At 35.4% G+C, this 23,681-nt stretch overlaps 1 protein-coding gene across 30 annotated transcripts in view; it reads left to right on the forward strand.

Annotated features, from left to right (window-relative positions):
* The window catches only part of OXR1 (oxidation resistance 1), a 338,566-nt gene that overhangs the window by 291,656 nt on the left and 23,229 nt on the right, over positions 1–23,681 (forward strand). For 29 of the 30 annotated variants that reach the window (XM_030266557.4, XM_072924916.1, XM_030266543.4 and 26 more), the window contains 4 exons: positions 4,907–5,091; positions 8,199–8,977; positions 12,604–12,772; positions 15,875–16,037. In XM_030266557.4, the coding sequence (XP_030122417.4) occupies positions 4,907–5,091; positions 8,199–8,977; positions 12,604–12,772; positions 15,875–16,037 (1,296 nt within the window). The remainder of the gene's footprint in view (positions 1–4,906; positions 5,092–8,198; positions 8,978–12,603; positions 12,773–15,874; positions 16,038–23,681) is intronic. The other variant, XM_072924933.1, reaches the window with a different exon arrangement.

Here is a 23,681-nt window from a genome sequence, read left to right on the forward strand (position 1 = left end):
GTCATTGTCCAGTGTTTTTATTTGAGCTTGTGCTCTGATTTGCAGACCTCTAACAACACTGTTGTTTTAGAGACAACATAATTCAAATAATAGTCAATTAAAATTAAATTCAAATAATAGTCAATTTAAAAATTCAATAATTTAGAATAATTCTTGTGGTTATTTTGAAAAAAATGAATTTGTAAAAAAATCAGAGACCTGTTTCTGAAATGTTAAGTGAGTATTTGATTTATTTTAAAGGGATCTTGGCTGAAGACCTAACTTAATAGCCCATAAAGGAGAAGCATCTTTTCTTAATATTGGTAGACAAAGGCATAGAAAGGGCTTTGTTTTTCATAAATAAGCCCCTGTGATGTTCTTCACTTTGAAGAATATATTCACACTGAAAATATTTTCAGTAGTTCAACCAGGTCAGAGAAGGAGCTTGGGAACTTGCTCCCTGCTCCAAAAGCAAGGAACTGAGGTGATTATATATGGGGAGCAGACTAGGCTCTCAGTTGTCTTTGGTGCTTGTAAGATAGCAAGGGAGGTTAGCTTGTTGGAAGTAACTTGCCAAGAGCAGCATTACAGAATCATTTAGGTTGGAAAACACCTCTGAGCTCGAGTCCAATCTTTCCCTGATCACCACGTTTTCGATTAGACCGTGGCACTAAGTACCACATCTAGGCATTATTTAAACCTCCCGGGTCGGTGGCTCCACCACCTCACCGGGCAGCCCATTCCAATGCTTAATAATCCTTTTTGTGAAGAAATTCCTCTTGATGCCCAACATAAACCTCCTCTGGCACGCCTTGAGGCCATTTCTTCTTGTCTTGCCTGGGAGAAGAGGCCAATGCCCGCCTGGCTACAACCTCTTCTCACATAGTTGTAGAGAGGAATAAGGTCCCTCCTGAGTTTCCTCTTCTCCAGACTGACCAAGCCCAGCTCCATCTGCTACTGCTCACAGGACTTAATCTCTAGACCATTCACCAGCTCAACTGGCCTTTTAAGGACTTGCTCCAGCACCTCCATGTACTTCCTGAATTGAGGAATCCAGAACTGAACACAATATTTGACATGTGGCCTCATCAGTGCCAAGTACAGAGTAACAATCACTGCCCTGGTCCTGCCAGCCACACTATTGATACAGAGATACTCTAGGGTATTTTCTGGTGTCACTGTTATTACCCATTCCTGGGTATTTTATGAGATGACTGTGACATCTGCTGCCATAGTGCATAAATCTATATGAGTAACCAGAAAAGTTGTTTTAGAACCTTAAATGACAGCCTGATACTAAAATGCTCAGGAGTTCATCATTGCATACTCTGATACAATAATTCTGGAGTATATGTATTTTAGGAATGCTTACATAGAAATCTGTCTGATCCTTCATTTCCAACAAGGAAATGAAGTTTCAGGTATTTCCTTTAAAGAACAGATGCAGTTTTTTCTTGACTTTTGCAAAGCTGTGGTGTTAACTCTCAAAGGCAGGAGTTGCTGCAGTTTCCATCTCTCACTGATGACTAGCATAATGCAATGAGCAGCTCTTAAGCTGTTGGCTAAAGGCTTGTGTGCTCCCACTTGTATGTTTTGTTCTGATGTTCTTTTTTCCTCCCAGAATCAATAGCACTTGGTTTCTGTCCATACTAGAAACAACATCAATTGAGTAATAGGTTTTAAGGAAGCTTTTACTCCTGCAAACAAGGTAGTAAACCTGAAGATATTTTACCTGTAAAGAGTCATAGAAATTGTAAGAGAAAGTGTCAGAAACATTGGCATGTCTGAAAAAGAGTATCTAAAATCTGCAGCCAAACAAAATATTTCTTTATCTGGCTCTTACCTGAGCTTTGCTTAGCTACCTAGGTCAACATTCAGTGATCCTTGGAGGAAATAATGAAAATTAATGCTAATTAGTGCATTATTAGGAATTTAATTTTTATTAATTTGGAGCAGCAGTTCTTCTCTAGAAAAATATCCTGAAGTGTTCATCTAGTAACTGTGGACCATGTCTAGTAACTTGTGAAACAGAAGTGTTGCATTATGTTTTTTAAATTGAGAAGAATAAAATAGGTCATCTGTTGTTAAGGTGCTATAAATACATTGTTTTCAAGATACGTGTATAATCTTTCACTTCCTTATAGTAATTGCAGGTGAAGTGTTTGGGCTGCTTTGTCAAATCCAGATGAAAGTCTGCTAGGTCTGAGTGTTTAATCCTCAGTTTCTATTGCTGTAGTAAATTTTACATGGAAATAGACCTTCAAGTTAATTTTCATGTTGAATGCCTGCCTACCTCTTGGTGTTGAGCGTTTCTTCTAAAGTCAAGATAAACTTTTATTATTTCTAGCTGTGTCTTTGAGGCTGCAGAGGTAGGTTTTAATCCTTAATTCCATATGTGCTAAAGCCATGTCAATATACCAGTTTGGGATTCTTTGCCATTAGATGGGTCATTGTCAGTCTTCTCTAGGAAGCTTCTGTTTACAATAGAAGGTCTCTTAAAGTTGTTTTTCTTATATAGTGAGTAGCCTTGCACATGCACAGATTTTTCTCCTTGATAGGATGGTGTTTCCTTAAGATACCAACAAGCCTGGCTTGTGGACTTTGGGAGGGGTAATATGGTGTTTTCTGAACTGCTAAAACTGGGTGTGAAGGAAGACAACTGAAATGAGTGGTTGTTGTGTAACAGGTTCTTCATACATGTCACTCTGATGATGTGACTCTTTAAGATTCAGATAAGCTTTTTTCTTTAATCAATTTTTGTCCTGTGCTGTCAGCTGAAGCAGTCTTATCTGTGCTCTTGAAAGCAAGTTGTAAAGCACTGGAGCTTGTTGACATGAATGATATCTTGAGTTGTGACAGCATACCCCTTGACAGAAAAATATCACCTTTTTATTGCCTCAAAAGCTTCCTGCGTACTTAATTTATCAAGGAAGGTTCATGAGATAGTGGACAAATGAAGACAATATTATTCTGGAAATGAAGAGCTTTCTAATGATCTCAATTACTGTTTTTTTTTTCCTACTGAGTAATATGTCACTATGGAAGTTGGTGTTGAATACTTAAATCCTTCAGACAGAGCAGTCAGTCTTAACATTTTCTCTTCAGCCTGGCTGTTTTGAAGATCCACATTCAGTATTTGGGCACTGAAAGAATATAATAAAATATTTTGGTTGGAAGGGACCTACAATGATCATCTATTCCAACTGCCATCAAGACTATGACAATTTCTGGGTCAGATCTGGAGAGTAGTAATAAAATTCCATTTTCATGACTTAATGAAAGAGTCAGATGTAGAAAAGCTGTTGCTTTTTTGTTTTAATTATGTACTGAATTTAAAGAAGTTATATTTGTTATTAAAGAGAAGCAATTCTTCTGAGTAGACTCATTGACTTCTGCAGTCATGTTAAATTTGTTTTCTGGATTACAATAGATATAACAAAATGTAGACTTCTCTTTATAGTTGTCCTCTTGGAGGACAACCTTGAAAGTCTATTTCCACAGTACAGCGCTAGGAAAGAAATACCCGTAACAATCTTGTTTTGGTACTTTAAACCTTGGAATTATGTAGATATCTTCTGCTGACTTCAAAGTCTTCAGCACATGTGTTGCATTCTAAATGATATCTGATTAAGCACTGAACAACTAAAAGCAGCCCAGTTGTTTGGACTGCTTTTGAGACGTGTCTTCATTTTTCTGTACTAGAAATAGCATTGGTCATTGTTGAGACTTTAATAACACTTTTGTTTTGGTTGGGTTTTTTTTTTTATGACTTGCACTTTCTTTCTACTACTTGTCATATTTGTATTCCTACTGTGAAGGTCATCAGCCATCACCTGGGAACAACATTTCTCGAGTTTGGAAGAACTGTATCTGTGTTTGTGCTGTGCTAATGTCTTCTTGGAAAAAAATACACACTCTTTATAATAGCTGTGAATGTTTTATCAGTGAGATAAATATTCCTTCAACAGCTTGTGAACTGAGTTCTTGCAAGAAAGCTTGGAATGCCTGACTAGATTTGTAAAGTCTTTAGGAGTCAAGATCTGTAACTGAAGTATGCCTGTCACTCTACTTAAAGCTAGGTTTTCTCCAGTTCATAGTTGCAGCTCAAACTCTACTGTTCCAACAGTTAAATTAATTTCTGTAGCAGGCAATTGCTGTTTGCATGTGTTTCTAACTTTTTTTGTTCAAAAAAATTTCAATACATTGTAAATTAACTGTTTTAATACTTGTATTGTATAAGAACCCTACAATTCATAGTATGGATATCAACCTCCAAGCTTTTCATAGTTAAAATTTAGACACGACTTGCATTAATGTACTGCAGCAGTATCATTGTGATTAAAACCATCTAAAGTTTCATCTTCAATAATCTTGAGTATTTTTATTCTAATTTCATTCTATAAATGTGTTTGGCCAATCAATCAACATGTCCATTAAGTTAGAAGGCCTCTCTGTTACTTTTGTGTAAAATAAATTAAGATAAATAATAGATTTTGAAGGTCTCTAAATAAATACTAGAAAGTGAGAGAGAAGAGTCAAGAGTCAAGTTTTAGACAAAAATTGCTTTCAAACCTACCAGTTAAGCCCTGTGGTTATCTGGGAAGGATGTCTCCTTATCTCAGAGGAGCTGTTTTAGTGTATTCTCCAGTGTGCAAGGTTTCTCATACTTTACTAAAACCAATTATTGATTAGTTGTGAGGAATAAAACTTTTTTCTTCTGGGAAAGCAGGTGGTATACTAATTTGCTTCCCCAGAAAACCTTAGTTTCTTGTCTTTAACAGTGACTTAGTAACATAACAGTTGCTTAAACTTAAATTTTAAATGGCTTTATTAAAAAAAAACAGAAAACACCTTTTTTCCTACTGAAGAATGAAGAATAAGCTGGAATTTGAAGAAAAATTACCACTTCTTTTCCCTTTCATTTTAGGGTACAGTCAATGGTGTGCTGCTAGTGACGCCAAATAATATAATGTTTGATCCTCATAAAATGGATCCTCTGGTCCAAGAGAATGGCTGTGAAGAATATGGCATCATGTGTCCAATGGAAGAAGTGATGTCAGCTGCTCTGTATAAGGAAATTGTGGACAGCAAAATTAAGGAGTCATTAAGCATGTAAGATAGAACAGTATTTGTAAAGCTTTGAGTAAATCTGAACTGTAGCCACATTGTTGACCATACAAAACTAGCAAACCAGCATTTTCCTTCTTGTTCTTGTTAGGAAAGGATATCAAAGATTGGCTTGGAAAGGTCCTATGGAAAGTTTGCTTTACCTTCAGTTTTCACATCATATATATGATACAGGATAAATTTTCTTCTACATACATGCATTCTAATTTCCTCCAGTAGTCTCTTATAAAGATCTGTGGTACCACATCATTTCCTCTGCCCCTTCCCCACTATGGAAATAGTAGTAGATGCTGTTTGGGTCTTCAATAATTGAAAAACTGGTGTTCACAATAAGAAAGTGTAGCTTTGACAATTTTAACTATAAATTTTTATAGTTTAGCATTTTTCACTTGCTTCTCAATCTTGTTGCTCTGACAAATGCTTTAAACTCATTTCCTAAGATTTGTATATATTCCCATGGGCCTAGGAGTATATTTTTCTCCCTTTATGGCTAAGGGAGGAGCTGCATATTCACCATATTCAGTCTTTTTTTGGAGTAAACACTGAATTTGGATTGGTGAGGTCTAAGCACTGGTGTTTAGTGCAGCAGACATTTAAAATCAACTTTAAAGAACTTAGTTCTATTCTCTGGTTTTTTATGCCGCGCTTTTATATTGTCATCGGAAAAAGATAAATTCTGTCTTGAAATCCAAAAAAAGATCAAAAAAATATATCATGTCACCTTTACCTATTGCAGCCCATAAACACAAACATTTGCAGACTTCCTCAATTACCTAGCTGCAGGGAACTGGGCTTCTTTAACCAAGAGAGTGTAAAGCTGTTTGCTTGATGTGTAACACTGTACCCTACTTAAAATAGTTGCATTTTTTAAGATATTCAGTAACTCTTAAAAATACCCTCTTACAGTTCATATAAGTAGTACCCTAAGCACATCTCTCTTGATAATCTTAAAAATATGGGCACTCACAAGTAGTAAATTGCCTCATACCATTTACGAGCTCAGTTTGGTATAACCCTGGGAATGATTTTGGCATGGTCTTGTTTGCTGCCCGATGTTATGTGTCTATTGAAAGGGCAACTGAAGTACATTTTGCTACAGTAGTACTTTTGGGGCTTTTGATGTACAATGATGATGACTTCAGCAGAATTTCTTTCTGGAAGTTTATTTCCCAGACTGAGTTTTAAAATGTAGCTCACAGTTCCTATTTCAATTGATACACAGTGGAAAGAATTAGATAACTCTGTGCTTGAATCATGTTACTGCAGTTGCAAAACAAGTATTTTTCTAAAATGCTTAGTTTGTTAATGACTTAATGATGCCATTGATTTGTGTTCCTGTAGCACATGCATTTTCTCTTTTGTTTATAATATGAATATATATGGAATGAAAACGTCTGCTAATAAAAGGTCATACTCTGCATTCAGAGGCCTGTATGCCTAATTTGGTTTATCTTTCTTGTCAGCTGTATAAACTAGTGGATGGAACACTAGCTGCTAGCATTTTCTTCAGTCCCTGTATTTTTGTGCCTTAGCTAAATATGAGGCATATTGGTAAATTTGGGGGAAAACAGAAGTCAAATCTTAAATGTCTAAATAGAAGTCCTAACAGCTTCAGCTAGATCTGACAAGACCCATGTGTCTTGAAGTATTTGACACTTAAATCATGTTTTCTCACTTTTTTTCCTACATATTCCCCTGTTATAGTTAACCTTCTTCCACTCTCTCAATTTTTCCAACTGTCAAACCTGCTTAAACTTGGGAAAGCAATCTTATTTTCAGTATTCAGATTATTGGTATGGAAAATGGTCATAAGCCCAATGGATGCGTTGGTTCTTAACACTACAATTTCATGTTGTATGATTTCTATATGTAAGCCACAATCTATGCTGAAACTGGGCAAAAAATGTCTGACCACATGCAGGTGTTTTACGGATTTCATGAACCTTACATTGTGCATAATCCTGCAAATTTAAAGAAATGTCCTAGTCTAATGAATTCTAAAGCTGAACCACATGCTTTGTAGCAAAATCATTCAGTCAGCTAAAGCTTACTACAAGTTTCATGTTAATGCTTATATAAGAGGGTGCACATGCTTTGAAAACATCCTGAATTTTAGCAGCATCTCAGTAATATGGTGTAACTGAAGATGAAGTTTTGTGAGACTGAATTTATTGTCCTTCAAAACAGATTAATATACAAGCTTCTTAAAAGCATTTAGTACTAGGTAATGGAAGAGTTGGTGTGCTTCTGATAGCAAAGAAGTTGACAGAACTCTAGTCAAGAGTAAGTTTAAATATGAGAATTTTTTGTGATGGCTTTGTACTGCCCAGGTGTTTTTTGATGATAGGGAAAAGCTTGAGTTCTGTAGTCTACTTGAGCATATTCATAGTGCCTTTCTAGCCTTTGTTTTCTAAAAGTCATTGAATTTCTATTTAGTTTGTTTTGAAAAACAGGTTTAAGCAAGATTATTTCCTCTGGGTAAAATAAATTTTTATCCTTGCTATTTTTTTTTTTACACTATTCATCAGCATCTTCAGTATCAAGTAGTTTGGGAATTATTTTGCCAAACAGAATAGTCAGCTATACTTTGATGGTTTCTACTGTTCTGCATTTATTGGCTTTGATATCTGAGGTTAGACCAGATGATTTCTGCTATTCATGTCTTAAATGTGAGCTAGGTGTCAGCCTCCTTGTAGGGTGGGATGTGTCTGTACAATTGTACTGGCCACCTGGGGAGACAAAACCCAAAAAATGTGAATGATTTTTACCTCTAAAGAATATTTGTATGTAGCTTTTTGTTGGATTTACTTTGGTTTTTATTTTAAGTGCCTGTCACAATCTTGTTAGTTTCATAAGAGAGTTTCTTGTGAAAGTAATGTCACGAACTTGGGAAGTCCCAGCTATGTTGTGCTGGCAACAGGTCAGCCACGTTTACCATTATGGTATCACATTTTATGCTTGTTTATTACTAATGCTCTGGATTAAGTTGAAATAGTGTTTGTTTGTTTTAAGAGCTTGAACAAAGCAGTGAAGAAAAGAACCTGATACTTTAGAGGTACCTATTATAACAAAATTCTTGTTTTGCTCAACAGAGATGTAGAACAGCTGTCAGTAAGGGAACTTGGCCATTCCAAGAAAGCTGCAAAGAGCAATACAGATGACACGGATTCCAGGGTTCGGGACACGGGCAATGACAGTGCTAGCACTGCCCCAAGAAGCACAGAGGAGTCTCTTTCAGAAGATGTGTTCACAGAATCAGAACTCTCTCCAATACGTGAGGAACTTGTTTCCTCAGATGAGCTGCGACAAGATAAATCTTCTGGAGCATCATCAGAATCTGTCCAAACAATAAACCAGACTAGTGCTGAATGTTTAATGGTCATTTCAGACTCCAATGAAGCTGCCAGTGACTTAAAGCCCAGTGCCGAAATGGTTGTAGGTGTTAAACAGTTTGGTACCCACCTTATTTCAGAAAGTGCTAAAATGTCTATAAAAGGGGGACAAGAACCTGGTGAAAATACTGCAGATGTCCTCCAGCAGTCTTTGCAAAGATCACAGGGTAGTGAGGAGCACAGCAAGGAGACAGAAGTGGGCAAGGATCAGGGTTCCTCACTAGGAAAAAAAGCAGATAATGAGATGGAAGGGGAATGTCCAGGTTGTGAAGATACCACAGACTCTCAAAAGAAAGAGACACATAGCAAAGTAGTGGGAGAGCAAAGTCAAGACTCTGAGGCAGAAGTTGAAGAACTCCGCAAGCTCTGGAAGACCCACACTATGCAACAAACAAAACAACAAAGAGAAAACATGCACCAGGATTCACAAAAAGAAATCAGTCAGAAAGCTGTGTCTGCAGGAGATGGGCGGTTAGAAGGTGAGTCAGTGGGTATTTATCGGTACAGTGTTAACCTTCAGATTTAAAATGTAGCTCCCTCCCATTTAATGGAAATTTTGGATTTTTTTTCATTCTGTACAACATCTCTCTCTATGTGCTGGTTATATTTCTCATTGGCTTAAAGATACTCCAAAGTTAAACTTAACATAAACACTTGGAGAAAATATATGATGCTTTCAGAATACTGTTTCACTTGGATCTTGTCTTACTTTGATGCTGACTAGATCAAGGTTAGGCATCCAAAAAGATTGATTCAGGAAGAATAAGGGCTAGATTTTAGCAAACTAGTGCTGTGAATACAGCAAACAGCTAGGTTTTATTTCCTGAGTACTTTGATTCTTCTGCAAAGATCAGGGTCCTGGGATTATTAGTTGGACGTTACCCTTAAAGTCTGCTCAAGTTTTTATCATGCAGAAATACGCTGTGCCTTTAAGCAACTTAAATATGCTTCTCGATGAATTTGAACTTGCTTTCTAAAAAATTTACAAGTTACTTTCTGATGTCTTCCCATCTTACTAATGGAGATAACTATTTGTTTTAATTGTACAATATTTGGGGGACTAGAAAAGGCTCTATTAGTGTGTGACAGGCATTAAAGTTAAGTGAAGTGCATTTGAAGGTTAAATTCATTTTGTTAATTATTGAAGTTGAAATCATATTGACTAGAAGTACATTCTTTGATTAACTGAAGTTCATCTGCGCTTCAAAATCTTATGAAATGGTTTTTGCTTGTTGTTTTTTTGGTGTTTTTTTTGGTTGGGTGGATTGGGGATTTTCACTTCTTTTAAGGAAGTAACTGACTTTTGAAATTTGAAGCAGATGAATACTTGCATCATTCTGTGATAAATTTTATGCCCTAGATATTAGAAGTATTTCTAATACTTCTGGCTAGTTTCTAATATACTTACTAGTACTGCTTTCTAATACCTCTGGCAGATGTCAACTAGCAGTAGTTGGTGGTTGTAACTTTAAAAAAATTCAGGTACTAAGTGTTCTTTGGCACAATTGCTGCTTTTCTTACAAATTAATATTTGTAACATTAAAGGCCTTAATTTTGGTTTTTTTTGTAAGATTGTATCATTGACTGCGGGTTGTTTGTTATGTGATGCGTATATTTGCAGAGTAGATATATAGATAGATAGATAGAACCAAAAACTGTCTGCATACAGTCCTACAGAAGAGTGCTGGCTAGAAACCTTATATACACATAGTGCTGCTGTCTCACTCAAGGTTGATGGGGTAAAGTACACAGAAAAAAAACACAAAAAGCACAAGATGCTTTTTGGAGATTTGGACCAATTCAGTCCAGCTTCAGTAGGAATTGTTACATATCTTTTTCTTGCACGTTGTATTAGCAGAATGCAAATAAATGGATAAATTATGAGGTAATATTTCTCAACAGAGATAGATTTGGGGAAGCTTTTGCAGGCATGATTAAACAGAACCAAAGTAAAAGCATAGATCTGATCTATAACTCTTGAAAATCATCAGACTGAATATGACATCTACTAACAGTAGGTCACTCAAAACACGAGGTCATTTAAAATTTGAAATGTAGTAAACACTTTCAAGTGGCCTTTCTCAAAATAAAACGCTGAAGTAGTTCTACTATGAGTTTTGGATCAATAACTTGCCTAGACAGTCTTTTTTATCTTTCATATAGCAGGAACATACAGTTAAATTTTTTTCTCTTTTGTGGCAGTTTTGAGAATTTAGGTTTTGAGAACTATTGTTTTTTGCATTTTGCAGAGGCCAGATGTTTGAGTTTGGAATTAATGATCTAAATATTTGTTCTGAATGTTGAGGTGATGCAATGCAAGTAGATAGTCATGAGTAGACACATCAAGTTTAGAGTAACTAAAAAGGTCTTGCTTGTATCTACTTTTATTATTTTGTTGCCCAGGCTTTTGTTTTAACAGACACCTTTGTTGAGCACTGGACTGAAATAAAGCTAGATGTGGTTGATACTGTGGAGACATTGTAACAGTGTATAATTTTGTGTGTATAAACAATTTAAAATATCACTAATGATAACATGTCAAAATATTTGCTGCTTAGCTGAATATTGGCAAAGATTGAAAGGGAAGACAAGAAGCATGAGACACAGTAGCCATTGCTGAAGTATTTTCTCATTAATTCTGTATCAAATATACAAGAAGATATTGGAGAACTAATTTTAAAAAAGCATCTGAAATAGTATTTTTGAGACTTGGGGCAGAGCTAAAGTGTTTGTTTTGATTTTTTTATCTGATAGCTGGAACCATAATCCCACTTCTCTGAGCTCAGGGAAGTCCTAATCTGCTGCCTCTGAAGGACCAAAATCACAAATACCAAATCCATTTGAAGAGTACTTATTTAACACTGCCACAAAGTTTGCATCACAGTCCTATGAACCAGGCTTCTTTGTTTATTTTTGTTTCTTTTTAGTGTTGTTTGTTTTTTAATCTGACAATTTACCTTTGAGTTTACACATTAATAAAATACTTCCAAATAATGCATGTTACTATGGCTAATTCACTATACTGTATGCTGCAGGTATAATTCTAAAATGTTGACTGAAAACAACTGAAAATTAGGTGGCAGACATTTAAATAGTTACTCGAAAAAAATAGTCTTTTGTGGAACAGTACTGTTCTAAACTTCATGGTGAAAATCTCACTGAGAAAATGTTTATAGAGCAAGAAGGTGATGTCTTCTTTGCTTAGCAGATCTGTGGTCTGCATGGATGCTGAAGGAGAGCTTCAGCTGTAAAGAAAAGATGCATCCTGGGAAACTGAAACTTATCTGTATGTATATCTAATACCAGAGCTAGGATAAACTGATCATAATAGTCTTAAAATTACATTTTCCTTTCTTGCTTTAAAAAAGTCTCTTATGTCTGGAGCATTTGGCAAATTTAGTAAGGAAACAATTTTAAGAAGGATTCTTCTTTTACCTTGTGCTGACTTGACAATTCAGACCTTGAGGGTAATCACATAATTCTATTAGTTCAATGAAATATGCTACCAGAGAGAAAAATCCTGTTCTGCAACATCCAGTACACTTCATCCTGAGCTGGTGTTCATACCATTGAAATGTTTGATATAGCTAAAAAATTAAAATTATTCTTATTCCTGTACCAATAGGGCCAGAACGTTTTCCCTTGTAAATTATAAGTAACTAACAAACAGCTCTGACATGTGTGAATCAAGCGTATTTAACACAAATCTTTTTTTAAAGTACATATTTAAGACAGGATCTTTTCCATATATGTGGAATAGCTGTTATATAGTGGGAGGATGGTGATTCAGTATTGAGAGTATGCATCAAGAATATCATCTGAATACTTGCAAGCTTGGATGAAACGCTGTAACAATGTGATCTGTAGTTGGAAACAGAAATTAATATTTAAATTATTTAATATGTTGTATTCTTGAGTTAATTCTGTTGTTGTAATTTTCATAACAAAAAAGGACAGATGATTATTACTACCTATCTTACCCCATCTCCCATTACTTACTTATGTAAATGTCCTATATCCCTCAATTGTCTAATATAAAATTAAATAATTATTTTGTTAAGCTCTTTAGTACATTGTGGACAGCTTACTTTGTCTTTATTAATAGGTTCTTCTGTTATGAAAGAAAAAAGACGACATAGATCTCACAAGTTTCTGTGTCTCAGGGTTGGAAAACCCATGAGAAAAACATTTGTTTCTCAAGCAAGTGCGACAATGCAGCAGTATGCACAAAGGGACAAAAAACATGAGTACTGGTTTGCTGTTCCACAAGAAAGGTAAGACAGAGGTAAACTGTAAAAATCAGCAATTGCCAGCAGCTGTTTGAGCTTTTTATTCTTTCTGCACCATTCAATTTTGCAGTGACCATATCTCTCTAATCACAAAAAAGGGTCAGTCTCTGAGGATGTTGTTGAATGGCTTGTATTGCATTTACCATTGGAGTAATTCATTACCTTACTGACATTTTACTGGTTTCCTGGAGTTACTTGTAAGTTTGGCAAATAGTTTCTCATTGTATTATTTAGGCTCTTGTTTGTAGCAAGTAAATAATGAAAGGAAGATTCAAGTGGTGTCTGGTGGAGGAAGTGAGTTCTGCAGCAAAATTTTTGTCATTATCTGTGCTACCCATAATTTGGAAACTTTCTAAAGATCCTCTCATAGTTCAAAGAGCTAGCTGGGGTTCCTTTGTCTTATCTTGGTATATGGAGCACAAAACTTTTCCATGAACCAACTTAAGCATGTCTACTGGAAAAATAGCTAAATTTGTTGAACTCATTCAAATAAGACATGAGATTGTTCATGCTCACTCACTGGTACAGTCTTGTACTCTGAAATGATCTTTACTGCTAGGAAACTGTGACTTCTTTTCAACCCAAAAGTGGTTTTAGGGGTGCTCAAAGAATGAGGAGAATGAGGAGAAAAGAAAGAAAAAAAACTATCTGTTATCAGCTGGTATAAATACCTACCTGCAATGATCAAGTCATTTTTCCATCTTTTCTTTTGAACTGAATGGCATATAATGTCCAGTTGGGGCACTGCAGTTGAGGACAGATATGGATCAATTGGAGGGAGTCCAGGGGAAAACAGCAAGACTATTTAATGCCTAGAAAGTGTAACATATAAAGAAAAAATTAGAAGTAAGTGGGGTTCTTTAAAGAAGAAGAGGTTGATTACAGAAATAAAATTATTTTATACTGAAATTGGCTGCAACAAGAAATGCAGTAGTCTTTTTTTTTATGTCCACTATGGATGGAAATGTGTAATGGACTGAAATTAGTTCAAGTATTATACTTATCCAACAGGTAGAATTGAGTCTATGGTAGTGCATCACTAACCTGCTTTTAAACATCACCCCTCCTACCTCATAAGTGGTAGAGAAGACACAAAGTTTTGAGTCAAAGGTCTGTCCCACTAATTCTGCTGCTGTCAATCCTGTCTGGGCCAGGAGTTCTCTTGTGGTTACAGTTAACTCATATCTGGTTGTTCTAGTCGTATAATACTTAATTTGAAAACAGATAAATGTTTCATATATGGCAATGTTATCTAGATTAGTTGATTAAAATGATTACTGTCTCTTTGGCTCATTTTCTAATGTAGCAAGCACTTGCCTTTAGCACAAAGCAGAATTGATCACCTATTTTGGAAGAAATGTTTCTTATTTTTCAGTCCGTACTGATCTCCTTGGAATTTATTTTCATCTGTGAAGAGTCTAACTGAATGGAGTAGTATACTATCAGTATCAGTTCTTTATTCATTCAATTTGTGTCCTATGTTTTTTGTAAAGAAAAAGCTATGTCTTCATAGGGTGTGAATTTTCTTAATTTGGTGTTAACCTTGCTGAGTGCTGGTCTGCATAGATGAAAATGCTTAGTGCTAATCCAGTTGTCTTTGTCATCAAGTAGTAAGAATGAGAGAAAAGTAGGTATCTGACAAACCAGAATTGTGTTCTTACTCTCAAAGGAGCCAGTCTGGGAAGGAGTGTTTTATAGTTCCTTAAGCATCAAGTTTCATTACTTTTTGTAACTGCTGTAGTTATACATAACTCAAAGTTCTTGAAAAGTTAAAATCAGGACTTAAAAAATCTTTCATACTTGCATGACAACTTAAAATTGATGCCTCATCCAGTGCATGAGGAGTCCGCCGCTTCTTGGTTTTGACTTTGGTGAAAGAATTTACCTAACCTTGTGCATCCAGAATGTTTTATTCTTTCCTGCTGCCAGAGAAAGATTTGCCTCTTTTTCCCCATCCCTGCTTTTATCATTGTTATTCAGAACCTCAACCTTAACAAGGTTGATTCTGAATCACCCTTGTTAAGATTGATTCTGAATAACTCTGACCCTGTTCAGAGACTGTTACTGCATACCTGTGTGCAGCATTCTTTTGGGCAAAGGTGCATGAAAAATATAACTACACTTTTGAGGAACTTTGCACTTCTCTATTTCTTCCTGTTCTTCAAGTGTTCTGCTTTTCAAGGATTATTAAGGAAGGGAGAAAAAAGAGGCTCAAATATTCTTCATGCTAATACAGTACCCAGATATAGCAAATATCTCTCTGAAGAAAGACATAAGGAATATTCAAACTCTTATAACCAGAGCATGAAGATCTAGCTCTGACTCTTTTCCATGATCAAGAGATACTAGTGGATGCATTGCAAGTCCTTTTCCTGAGTGCTCTGTCTGTGCACCTGCAGCAAATACAGGATAAACTGACATCTGTTAGGATTGCAAATAACTGCCTCCTGTGAATTTGGGTGATTTTGCTCTTCTAAACTGGAGAACCGTGCTATTTGGGGCACTAAACTTAAAAGGAGGTAACTTTGAATCTTAGTACTTACTATAGTCTGTAGTTTATGATTCATATATATATATGTGCATGCTTTCAGCAGTCTTCCCCCATATCTGTAGTACTTCCCACAATTTGTATAATTCTGATTATGTCTTGGAAGTGGTCAGCTGTTCTTCAGGTGTAGGCAAAACAGATGTGCAGACATTTTTTTAAATTCTAATTTTGTTTGGTTTTATGTAACTCTTTCTAAATAAGATTAAAAAGTCTTTGTGTTTTATTTTGTGGGTTACTTCAGTTTTAAGCAGAGGTATCCAATGGGACAGAAGTGGTTGAAAGATCATACTTGTATGTGAAATCACAGCTAATTCATTGCCAACTTGTTTCCTGGGTTGTTTTTTTTTCCAGAGTCAGCTTCATATATTTAAAAATTAAAAACTCCCAAAGAGCTAGCAGGTTTTTTTTCAAATGCGTCTCTAATATCTAGTAAAAGATAAAATCATATTTTCATTTTAACCTTAAATATGGAATAATATTAGACATCACAAACTTACCTTATTTTTCTTTTCCTCTGTGTCATAACTTGACTTTTCTAGGACAGATCACTTGTATGTCTTCTTTATCCAGTGGAGTCCAGAAATATATGCAGAAGATACTGGGGAGTCTCTTCGGGAACCTGGATTTATAGTGGTAAAAAAGAAGGAAGAGCCTGAAACTAGTGAAGAATTGAGTACTGAAGATGCTGCTAAAGAATGGGAGGTAAGGAAAAACAGTATCTAAGATTTTTTTTTTTTAATACACTCATAAAAATATATTAAAATAGTATTAAATATTTTCCAAGAGATAAAAAAAACCACCTTATTAGTCTAATTATCATGATCATGGCTGTTCAATTTATGCCATCCTGATGCTTTCCTCTAACATCAGATCAGGGCAACATTTCACAATTCCAAATCATTTTTGTGTGGAGCAAGTTGTAACTTAAAACTCCTAGGGAAAGGAACGTGAGTAGAGCAACAAAGTTGGAATTTTGGTGAAGCAGACTTAATAACTGTCAGTCTCATAAACTGACAGTTTTCTGGTATTTATTATTTTTATTATTCTTATATTTAGAGCGTTCAGTGTTTATTGGTAAGACTCTGAAAATGGGATGGGACAGCAAAAGAGGAAAAGAACAGCTATTAATGACATGCCTTTTCAATAATTTAGTAACTAATTTTGCATTTGTAACTTATGCATTATAATGCTGTTGAGTGTATTTTAGAAATATATTGTAACTGGAACTATTTATTTTTTTTAATTAATAAGCACATTTCTCTCATGTGACTCTGTGTCCACTGTGTTTCTATGGACACATCTTTACACGTCTATGTGGTTTTGTTTTGTAGTGTACATGCAGTTAAAGCACTTCCAGTCTTGTACATTCAAGTGTTGGTCAAAAGTTTGATGATTCTTGTCACATATATATTGTAGAAGTATCCCATCAGCACTGTTTAATTTGAGTCTTGAGACAGCAATTACAATCTTACTGTAAGATTTATTTTGTTTTTCTTCCCCCTACTCCTACCCTACAGTGTAACATGTTGAAATTAAGGAAGTCTACATTGTTTCATGTAGACTGTAAAAGAAATTTTAAAGAGCAACAATAGTCTACCTACAGGTAGTAGTTTTCTGCTTAGCTACGAAACTTTAAACTCTGAATTCAAAGTTGAAATGTAGTTAGTTTAAGAATTAGGCCATGGTTGCAAGACATACCCTTGCATTCATTCGGTGATTTCCCATGGAGCAATTTTGCTTTGAGAAATTGAAATTAGTATAATAAAAACACGTCTTTTTAACTTTCATATTTTCAGCATATGTATTGCTTGAATTTTTCCCAGCAGTGTATTTTGGTGTTAACTCTTGCTCAAAGCCTTTATAGCTATTTGGAGTTTTAAAATTTGGCTTTTTGGAGCATGGGTATCAGTGGCTAGTGATCTACACTATGGTTTAAAGCACAGTATATCTCTATTAGTGAGCTCTTCAGTAATTTGGCACTTTAATATAACTACAGAATCATTTCCACAGAAAATATAGTGAAAATGTTTTTTTCATTATGGAATGTGGTAGATTTTAGGAACTATTTCTTAAAGTAATTGAGGCACTACATTTTTTGCAAGTATTAAAATCTGTAATTTATTTAACCACAGAATGAGACCACACCTTAAGCCTGTATTTAGGTCTTCTCTGGAAACAGTCATAGGAAACATTTCAAAAATATTGTAATTTCTACGTGTTATGTGAAATTGTCAAGCTTGGTTCTCTTAATATTATCAAATAATAATTTTCTGGATTTACATGTTACTGTGATTACTGAGAATAACTTTCTAAAAAATGTTGCAGAAATAGTACAAGAAATATGCTAATGCAGTCTTCTGTGCATTTTAATTTGTGTAATGTGACTTCCTATGACTGACTTTTAGCACAAATCTGAAAGCTCTTAAAAACTTTCTAATCAGAAATGTTTGACAGTACTGGATGGTTTGAGCTATCATTACATAAAACTGCATTTCAGTGGTTTTTAACATATATGCTAGAAAATATGAGTAAATATGGGGAACTGTTGTCACACTCATTATTTCCACTGAATTTCAGTCATTATTTTCAATCAATATACTTCCTTCCTTCAGTGCAACAAGCTTTTGTTCTCTCAGTTTTTGCTCCAGGTGCAATCTAAAATAGCAGGTGAACAGTATAATTGAAGCCTTTTTCTGGGTATTTGGCTGAAAAACAAGCTGCCTGTTTCAGATCGCAAGGATAGGAGAACTTTGGGTGGAAGGGGAAGTGGAAATGCATGACAAAGTACTGTTCATCTACCAAAGGATGAAGGTAGTGGAGTACCTTTGTTTCCAAAGCGTGTTCTTCCTTCTGTCGTTGTTCAGTATCTTAAAACTAGAAGAACAGGAAAGAGGATTAATGGGTAACCCAGGTGTGGTGCTCTGAAACAACTTTTGGTTTTTTGCAAGTTCTGTTAATACATTCAGGTGCAACTTTTTATCAATAAACTTTGAGAAACCCTATACTTGTTTAGTGGAAAAGAAATTATTGGAAGATTATGGGGTAGTAGGTATTGGTTTATTAAGTTTATCAATGAATAATGAATCAATTGAACTCTTACTCGAACTTCAGTTTTTGTCTGCCTGCTTTTACTGTAATCAAATACTTCATTGTACATAGTGTCAGAAAAAGTTCAGCAAATCCTTTAACTTTCTCATTTTATGTGTTGCACCCTTGATAGGAAATTGACTTAATAGATATAACTATGTATCTACTGCTGTCTAACATTACCATCAGCAAAGGTGACTAATTCACAGATAGAGTTTGAAACCATCTGTCTGAGGCACCTTGCTGTTGCTGATGTTGTTGCTCAGTATCGGTCTTCCTGCCTGTGTCATTTGCAAAGCTTTATAAAAAGGATACTTTTGCACTTAAGATCAGCCTGTACTAAAGACTTGTCTCTGGTATCCACTAGAAATAAATAGGCAATCACTTTATTTAATATGCTATCTAAGAAATGAAAGTGGTGCTGGTGTTATCCCCATCCGTTTTTCTCAAATATCTCTTTTATCTTGTACTTTTAGTGAATGGGCTTACACCAAGAAAGAGGGTGTTTTGAGTTGTGTGGGGTTGTTGGGTGTTTTGTTTTGGCTGTGTTTCAGGGTTGTTTTGCTGCTGTTTTTTTTACCATCTGTACTTAGCTATAAGGTATATTTATCATGGTATTCTTTTTTTGCTTGATGTGTCTAAGTTCAAGTGCTAATGGCTTTCTATATCTGTTAGCACAAATTATGTATACTGTTATGTGTTAATACACAAATCGGTTCTCTCTCTCAGCATATTCTATACTTACATCTAAACATGGCAAGACTTTACAGCAAGCTGACTCCTTCTGTTGTGCAGTGTCTCGTAAACAATTTCAATTAGTACTTATGGTGTAATCTTGTTTCCTTTTTAAGTTCAAGTTGTGTATATAGTAGGTTCCTATTTTAACCTGAAATCTGTTAAGGAAACACTTGAATTGCTCTGCATTAGAGTAATTCTTGTTTAATGCATTGATTAGTCCTTTCCCTTCACTGTTACTTGATCTCATTGCCATTATTCAAGATTGAGTTGTACTTACTGTCCATGTAAATCTAAATACTCATTCACAAAATATTTGAAAACAGGAGATTTCTTGTCTTAGGACCCACAAACTGGTCTTAAAGTAGTTGGAAGATCATCAATTTGATTTTTTTCATTACCTTTATTCATTGTGGAGAAAATACAAAAAACTTGATTTTAAACTGTCTAGAAGTTAATTGCCAAAATTAAGATTTAGTTGATAGATACTTGCAAATATTTTTTCCTACACATGATAAATGCAAGTCCAGGTCATGTTCTGGACTTGGATTTAATAGTAATTACCTTCAGTTTTGCCTATTGAATGTCTGTAGAAAACATGGATACAGTGCTTCTGGAAAGCAGTAGCTCACTTGTCCAACTGAATTTCAGTTAGAACTTAAGATGTAGTTTGAAAATGCTTACTAGATCAAGCCATTAGTTGCAACCGAAGTTCTATCTCCTTGAAATGCTATTTGACTTAGACACTCAGCAATCCAACATTATTGAAACTTCTGGAGTGTCTCAGAATTCTATTTCTGTGTATTTATGGAAATGTGAAGGTCACAAATAGTAATTGTCTCCTGGTTAGATAAGCACCTATGTGCAGTGTCCCAGTCTTAACCTTTTCCAGATTCTAAGTTCTTTATTGGATCTGAACTGAAACTTACAACATTTCTATATTAAAGTGAATATTGCCATTTTAGAATGTACTGCTATCTTAATTTTTTGTGTTCTTAATCATGTTCCTTCTGTAAATTTGGTTCACTTCTCTACTGTACACTTCAGTGCTTGAATGCTGGTGCAACATCTGCTTGTTGTGTCTTGCATTTTAAAATGTGATATGAACATAATGCTGTATGACAAGCTGGATAATACTGGATGAGCAGAGAGAAGAGGAAGCCTGAAACTTGTAGGCTTCTTGAATGAAACATTGCACAGCATGTGTAAAGATGAACCATGCTAACAGTCTTCACAAGAAGACTATTTTTTCCAATGTATTTCTGGAAAGGCTGTCTCTTTATGATAATGAATTGGATATACAAGTTAGGTGGTTATTTGGTTTTTACATCATGTATTGTCATTGAAGAAATTGGATGTGTCACTATGCATGTGTGCTGTGCATTACCACAGAATTTCTAATACTGGAGAATGAGTCTCTTCAATTCTAGCAGTCATGTGCTATAGTAGAAATGTTTCTGTTAATTTGTTGTGGTTGGAGAAGAGGACTCTAAAAGGTGTCTATTTACATAATCCAGTGCTCTTTGCAGAGACTGGTAACTTTCATTCTTGCTTTTGCAGTCAACTTGAGTGATATTGTACTGTCTCTTAACTTCATGCATTAGGGTATTTCTTGTTTTGCTGTATTTATTGTCACTACTTAATAATTTTGAATCTATTTATAACTTGTAAGTGGAAATTCAGAAGTTTTGATGGCTTGGAGCTGTTCTGTAGTTGGATTCGTGAATGTGCAGTTGTAATTGGTGGCTGTTTCATATATCTGATAGTAGCATCTGGGATGGTCCCTCTGCTAAGAGTTAAAACAGAGCCATTTAGCTAAAAAACTTGTGCTTTTGAGATTCTTAATGGCTTTCAGCATACCTTTGGAAATCCTCAGAAAAACTTTGTGATGGAAAAATACTTCAGGTTTTTTACCCCTCCCTTTCCTTAAGCTGTTGAGAGGAAGCAAAGGAGGATGACTTCCCAAATTAGACTTCCTTTCTTATGGAAACTTTCTCAGCCAAGAGAAGTTAAGAAGTTGGGCCAGTCCATGTTGTATTGACACTTCAGGAGATAGCTTTTTGTAAGGTTTTAGTGTTTCTTGTAAAGGGAAAAGGGATCAGACCTTTCTTAGCTGTAATCACATTAGCTTCACCTGCAACAATTTTTACGAAGAATCACTTGTTCAGACAGAGTAGTAATTTTGTAAAGAAGCCAGTACCTGATGATTTTTTTTTTTTTATTTCAACTTCATTCTAACTTCACTACTCCTGAACTTTAGAGTTACTCATGTGGAGTCAACAACAAGTTGTAAATAAATGGAATAATTATGCCCCTCCTACCTGTCCTGTTATCCTTCTGGGCTAACATCTGTCTCTTTAGAGGCATGGAGCACAGGAAATGTCTTTTCTACTAATGTAACTTAATTCAAAAAGCATGAATGCTAATTGTAGGAATTGTAGAATTCAGTGTCACAACTTTTCTGTTGCTGTGTTATCAGGATATTGTTAATGACTATGTGAAACAAAATTGTTCCATCTTATCCAGCTGCAAAAACCTTTTTCCACACCTGGTGTCCAGTCTTCCTACTGAAGTTGAGGGTTACTGTGCTTACTGCCCTGTTTCAGTGTTACGTAATCCTGTCATGTGATAAGTTAAAATCTGGTATGGCAAAAGGTCTAAACCATGTAATTGGTTTGGAGAGGAAATAAGACATTCTGTAAGTTGTGCTTTTATTTGTTGTCACTCTCCTTTTTCTCTGGGACAGATTTTTTTTTTGAGATAGATTAGTTTATTAGAAGAAACGACTTTGTAAGGTAAAATTACTGAGAGGACTATGCACATTGATTGTGTAGAGATCTTCATCTTGGTTGTAAATTAATAATGACAATAACAAGATCACGATTCATTGTAATTAATTATTATTATGTTGCTCCATTGTCAATGTAAGAAATAGGTGGGTGCTCTTAAGTGTTTGCTGCTGCTCTGCACAGATGTCATGTGTGAGCTTGTGCTCCTCACTAGAATCTTTTATCAAGAACACTGATGGCAAGGCCTACATTAATTGCAACAAGATATGAGACTCTGATTCCAGTTAACAGATCAGTATTGTAATCCCCAAACACATGAAAAAACAAAAGGGCAGTTTATTAATCTTTAATTAAGTGTTGCTACTGAGGTCAGATTTCTCATGTGGGCTTCTTTCTGTGGCTGGCTGGGGTGGAGATCTATCACAAGTGACAATTTTGCCACTTCCCTGAGTGTGCTGTGTCTTTGTGCTGCTCAGGTTCTGCCTCCCTCCCTCTGCAGCAGATGCTCCTAGCTGAGGGCAGCTGCCAGCTCATGGGGGTGGCTGCTGCTGCTGCTCCAGGGCTGAGCAGCTAAACATTGTCAGGGTTCTCATACAGTTACTTCTGCATTCATTCCCATTAAACTTTGCAGCTGTAATTAAGTAAAAAAGTGAGTTGCCAGATCGTACAGAATTTTATTGCTCACTTTTCTTTTCAGCACGTTTTTAAAATCCTTTTGAGAAGGAATGAGAGAAGTAATTTTTATTCAGAGAGAAACTCAAAACTTCTAAGCAAATTGTTAAGATTGTTTAAGATTAAATGTTGCAGAATAAAAAAAGATTCAGTTCAACAGATTCTTTTCTTCCTTCCCAGAAACGTGTTGGCTTGTGTTAGGGAAGAATTTTTTTTCTTGAAGGGCAGGGAACAGATGACTGATGGAGTAGGCTGTGGAAGAGTTAGTTGTATTACTAGCATTTGCTTTCAGCCTTAAAGGTTTTGTTTCCAGAGAAAGTTTGAAATACTTTTGCTGCATATTCTCCATTCCTTTAAGATTTTACTTACTTGGCAGACAAGGGGGTGATGTCTGTATTATTTTTATGTTGATGGCAATTCCCATTTGAAACAGTTTAAATGGTGTCTGTTTTTTTGTTCTTGTTTTAACCCTCAGTATTAGTTCACTTATTATTTGAAAATAAAACCCAACAAAAAAACTCAAGCGCATAAATAGGCATATGGCTTATTATTGGAATCAGACACCATTTGGCTGTATATTTAGTCAAATCATTGTTACATATTTGAATTTTCTAAATCCTAAATCATTTCCAATGATAAAAATGTTTTTACTTGCCACCTTAATACTTCCATTAAGTTAGAACAAATTTACTTTTAGAGGTGCCAGCTCCCATAAAAGGTTTTACTGAAAAGAAAAACATTTTATTCATCACAATATTAGACACTAGTGCAAGGTTAGTTGCAGTAAAATACAATAATTTGCAGTAAAATACTAGTTTTGGTCCTGCTTTTCTCTGCTTGGATGTCCTGTCTTTTAGATCACAGCACAACAGCCTGAGTGAGCAATGATTTAATGTTGTTCAGTTGCTGCCCTGGCCTATTTAATGCTCTCACATAGAACTTGGAGCATTAGTGACGTGGAAATTATTTTGGTGGTTGTTGTTTGTTTTGGAAGATGTTGCAGGGGGGAAAGGGAAGTGTTTCATTTTGGGTGTGGTGTAGAAAGACTGCAAGTGCTACTGCA

Source organism: Taeniopygia guttata, chromosome 2 (genome assembly GCF_048771995.1).
Source record: "Taeniopygia guttata chromosome 2, bTaeGut7.mat, whole genome shotgun sequence".
Classification (NCBI taxonomy): Eukaryota; Metazoa; Chordata; class Aves; order Passeriformes; family Estrildidae; genus Taeniopygia; species Taeniopygia guttata.